General features: G+C 37.8%; 1 protein-coding gene across 3 annotated transcripts in view; it reads right to left on the bottom strand.

Moving 5' to 3' along the window:
• Positions 1 to 330: 330 nt before the first annotated feature.
• The window catches only part of ELAPOR2 (endosome-lysosome associated apoptosis and autophagy regulator family member 2), a 191349-nt gene continuing 187192 nt past the window's right edge, over positions 331 to 4487 (bottom strand). For all 3 annotated transcript variants that reach the window (XM_007447473.1, XM_007447475.1, XM_007447474.1), the window contains one exon: positions 331 to 920. In XM_007447473.1, coding sequence (XP_007447535.1) covers positions 861 to 920 — 60 coding nt within the window. In that variant the 3' untranslated portion in view covers positions 331 to 860. The remainder of the gene's footprint in view (positions 921 to 4487) is intronic.

Here is a 4487-nt window from a genome sequence, read left to right as displayed (position 1 = left end):
GTGATCTGATAAACAAGCTTTCCTACTCATTCTAAATTATACTTCAAGTATTACATAAATTGTTTCAAGCCATTTGACTTTTATAATAGTGTCAGCTTGTTTGTACCAGTGGAAGGTCAAGGCTTCCCCTTATCCTTTTTTTTTTTTTTTTTTTTAAGAATCCCACTTTCAGTCAAGCCCTTCTTACCAGTTCCAACAAGGATGGAATTTCAAAGGCGATTATAAGTTAGATAACCCAAGCACATGCTGACTCTTCATTAAGAATTACTGCTTACTTAGGCTTCTGAAATCAACAAGGATACCCTATGGAAAAATGAAAAATCTATTGTCTTTCTTTGTTCACCATTTTTAATAGAAAACATGTTTTAAGGTCTGTCAGGAAAATAAATAATGGGAAAAAATAACTGTACCTTAAAAATTTTTTCAAATCTTCCCCAAAATATAAACAAAGACATAAATGGGATCACAATGCATATGCTCACATCTGCCTTCCAAACACACTTTTTATATAGAATTCATAAAGAAGAAAAGTTACCCATTAATTATATGGCATGCATCAGCAGTGCACTCGTGGGCTTAACCTTGGTTTTGAGTTATTTGTATATACAGATAAATCTCTTCCTGAGTTGAGCTTCATCTTCAGTTGAGACTCAAAACATTTGCTTTCTTATTTTTGGCAAGACACTTGACCATGTTATAAGGCAATCTAACATTTCAACCTCCTTCCCCTTTCAGCGGCATGGCCCTCCTCTGTGACATCACCAATGTGCCAGATACGAGGACAGGCTCTAAACTATGGTCCTGTAAAACTAGAGAGCAGGTTTCTTTGTTCATTAGTCTGAAGGCTACAGCACTGTCTTTCATATATTGGGAGATCTTGAGGATTTCAGTTGAACAGATTCAAAATGGTCTTCTTTGTCCTATGGGGGAAAAAAATATTAAGATAAAATCAACTCACTAAAATTCCAATAAGATTTTAGGAGCTTACATATCCAGAAACTAAGTTCTGAAATCATTTTAATCTACGTACCTGCCACTTGTAATTAGGCTTTTACATTTAAAGGAGGGTGGCAGATATAAAACAGATAGCATGCCTACCCTGAATGATGCCTTTTTTTTTAACTTTTTATTTTATATTGGAGTAGAGTTGATTAACAATGTTGTGTTCGTTTCAGGAGTACAGCAAAGTGATTCATTTACACATATACATGTATCTATTCTTTTTCAGACTCTTTTCTCATTGAGGTTGTTACATAATATTGAGCAGAGTTCCCTGTGCTACACAGTAGGTCCTTGTTGGTTATCCATTTTAAATATAGCAGGGTGTACATGTCAATCCCAAACAGATGTCCAGGGGATAAGACACACAATCCAAAACAGAAGCAAACACATGACTGCAAAAGACACCAAAAGATGAAGCTGTGATTCTTGTGAAGAAATCACTGAGACCCATGCAAGGGGGATATTTGATCCGGGTGCTGAAATAGATGACCTATCCATGCAAATTGTAGACAGTAAGCTAAATATTCTCAAGATAACACAGGGTAAATAATAAGAAAAAAGGAGAGCAGAAATAAAGATAACACCAATAAGACACAAGATCATTTGGGTCCACTGATATGTCTGAGGAAAATCTTTGGGAATCATGCCTACTAAAGATATTAAAAACAAGTCATCTTGGATAATAAATCAAAATTTTAATGCAAATATATCATTGCTGGCATTTGTTATATAATACATTCAAAATGTAGCCTGTTAAGATAAATTATTCTTCTTTAATGGGGAAAAAGAGAAATAAGAGGTGAGGTTTCTCCCAATGTTTTCATTGTTAGACAAAGCTTTCCAAAGGTTGTTGGAATGGGGTGGGGGAACTATGCTGTTGAAGAGAATAAAGATGAACAGAACTAGGATTATTTAAAAATAAAAGAAATATGAGGCAGATCAGTCCTGGGTGCACATGGATGTGTCTCTAAAACAGAGAAGTGAAATGAGAAAACAACAGGAAATAGATATTGAGTATCTGTCAGGAAGAATGAGGTTGCTGTTGTGTCTTCTCTCATTTGAGTGGAGAAATCAGAGACTTCAGATCAATTTAAGGCCACATGGTCAGGATTACAGGAAAAAAATCACAGCATGAACACCAGCATATCCCATTTCCCTGCCTCTACCGAGACGACAAGCCCCTGGGAGAGCAGCCTGCAGATAGCAGCGCCCTAACCCACTGGCTCTGGGAGAGCCTGCCTGAAGTCTCATGTTCACCAGCCTTAATTTTCTAGGAATAACCATCGATAATTCAAGTATTTATTAAGCACCCATGTGTTACAGGAACAGGACTAGACGTTATGGGATACAAAACGTCTGCTCTCAAGGAGCTCACAGTGTATTACAGGAAAGAGGGTTAGAGTATCAGCCATGAACTGTAAGAGAAAGCTGAGCTTTCTGTGGCCCTGCCTTGAGAAGATGTGATTCAACTTGTTCTTCAGGAAGGGGAGGCAGAGACCTGTTGGTTATCCTCAAGGTAATGTTTCAAGTAAAACACTGAAAACAGTCATGTTATTAGGGCCTCATTGGGCTTTCGTTACCATCTCCTCTGTGTTCTATGTTCACATGGGATTTTGCTCCTATGGCTGATGTGGTGGGATATATACCCACGCACGCGCGCGCGCGCGTGTGTGTGTGTGTAGTTAACACTACTAACTGACTGGGACTTCCTAACGGCAGGAATTGTATCTTGTTCACTTTTTAATTCCCATAATATGAACCAAGGCCTAGCACATGGCTGGCTGTCAATCAGTGGTTGTGAAAATGTACTGAAACACCACCATGCAGAAGGAAAACACCTGGACTGGAACTCAGAATACGTGGTTTCTAATTCCCATCTCACCCACTCTTGGACAAATAAGTGAACCTCTCTAGGTCTCAGTTTACTCATGCATTAAATAAAGATGCCCTATAAAATGATCTTTTTAAGCTCTAAATTCAAGAATCTACTCAAAATCCAACTTCTCCCAGAAGCTTCTCCTTAGCTTGTCACTACCCACCTAACTGTACTCCGTTCTCTTCTGTACTCCAAGAGACCCTACTCAATACTCTTGTCATACCGGATTATCCTGTGTATGTGGGTTGTGTGTGTGCATGAATGTGTGTGTTTGATGTGCATGTGTCTTCCATCAATAAACTAGTCTCTGAGATTAACTGTGTCTAATATGACATCTCACCAAAACCCGGTGGATAGTATCCCATAAATGACTGTGACATGAACAAAAGGGGAAAAAAATCAACTGAAGATATTTTTTAATTGTTGAGAAAAGTCAAGTAATCTATAAATGAAACTCCACAAATCCAGTGCATAAGGAAATACCAAAGAAGTATGGCCTTTAGAACATGAATAAGGATATATATAAGACAAAGTAAACCTTACTTGACACAGTAGTTAAGAAATTTATAAAGATTTTTGCTCCATGAAATCATATGTAACATTTTTAAAAGTGGGACACACATAAAAAAAATTTAAAAATAAAAAGTAAAAAAAATTTTTAAAGTGGGACACAATAAAACTTGTACAATGGCATTCATAGCAGCTTTATTCAGTCAAACACTGGAAATAGCACAAGGGTCCATCAAAAGGAGAACAGATGAACAAACGTGGCAAATCCATACAACAGAATACTCCTCCACAGGGAGGAATCTGCTATAGATAAACACAACAAGGTGGAAGAATCTCAAAAAGATTTTTCTGAGTGGAAGAAAACTTACACAAAAACTACACTCTCTGGCATTACGATTATGTGAAGTTCTGAAACAGGCAAAACTAATCTATAGTTTTAAAAGAGCATCACCAATAGCTTCCCTTGGGGGATGGGGATTGAGTACACACATAAGGACATGAGTTAACTTTCAGACATCAGACTAATGTTCTATATCTTCACAGGATTTAGGGTTACACAGGTATATTCATTTCTCAAATTTCATCACATCGTGTATTTGTGAAATATACATCTCACGCTGTGTAAACATTTTGCCTTTAAAAAAACTTAAAATATTGAATTCTCTCATCAATTATATGTAAACTGAAGTGTTTAGGCTCAAATGTATTGAAGTCTGAAACTCACTTTGAAACACATCAAAAAAAAAGAAGATAGATCAATAAATGGATAGAGGGATGGAGAGATATGTAATAAAGAGTAAGATTTACGTGGTGAATATATGGTTGTACCACTGCACAATCCCTTCAACTTTTCTGTAATACTTCAAATTTTCATCTTAAAAAGTGAAAAAAAATTCATTACATTGACTAAAATTGCTATTCAAAATAAAATGTGGCACACTGCGGGCTTCCCTGGTGGCACAGTGGTTGAGAGTCTGCCTGCCGATGCAGGGGACACGGGTTCGTGCCCTGGTCCGGGAAGATCCCACATGCCGCGGAGCGGCTGGGCCCGTGAGCCATGGCCGCTGAGCCTGCGCATCTGGAGCCTGTGCTCTGCAGC

The sequence above is a fragment of the Lipotes vexillifer genome, unplaced genomic scaffold (assembly GCF_000442215.2).
Source record: "Lipotes vexillifer unplaced genomic scaffold, Lipotes_vexillifer_v1.1 scaffold474, whole genome shotgun sequence".
NCBI lineage: Eukaryota > Metazoa > Chordata > Mammalia > Artiodactyla > Lipotidae > Lipotes > Lipotes vexillifer.
The sequence above is the reverse complement of the archived record's forward strand: the minus strand, read 5'-3'. Positions and strand labels throughout refer to the sequence as shown.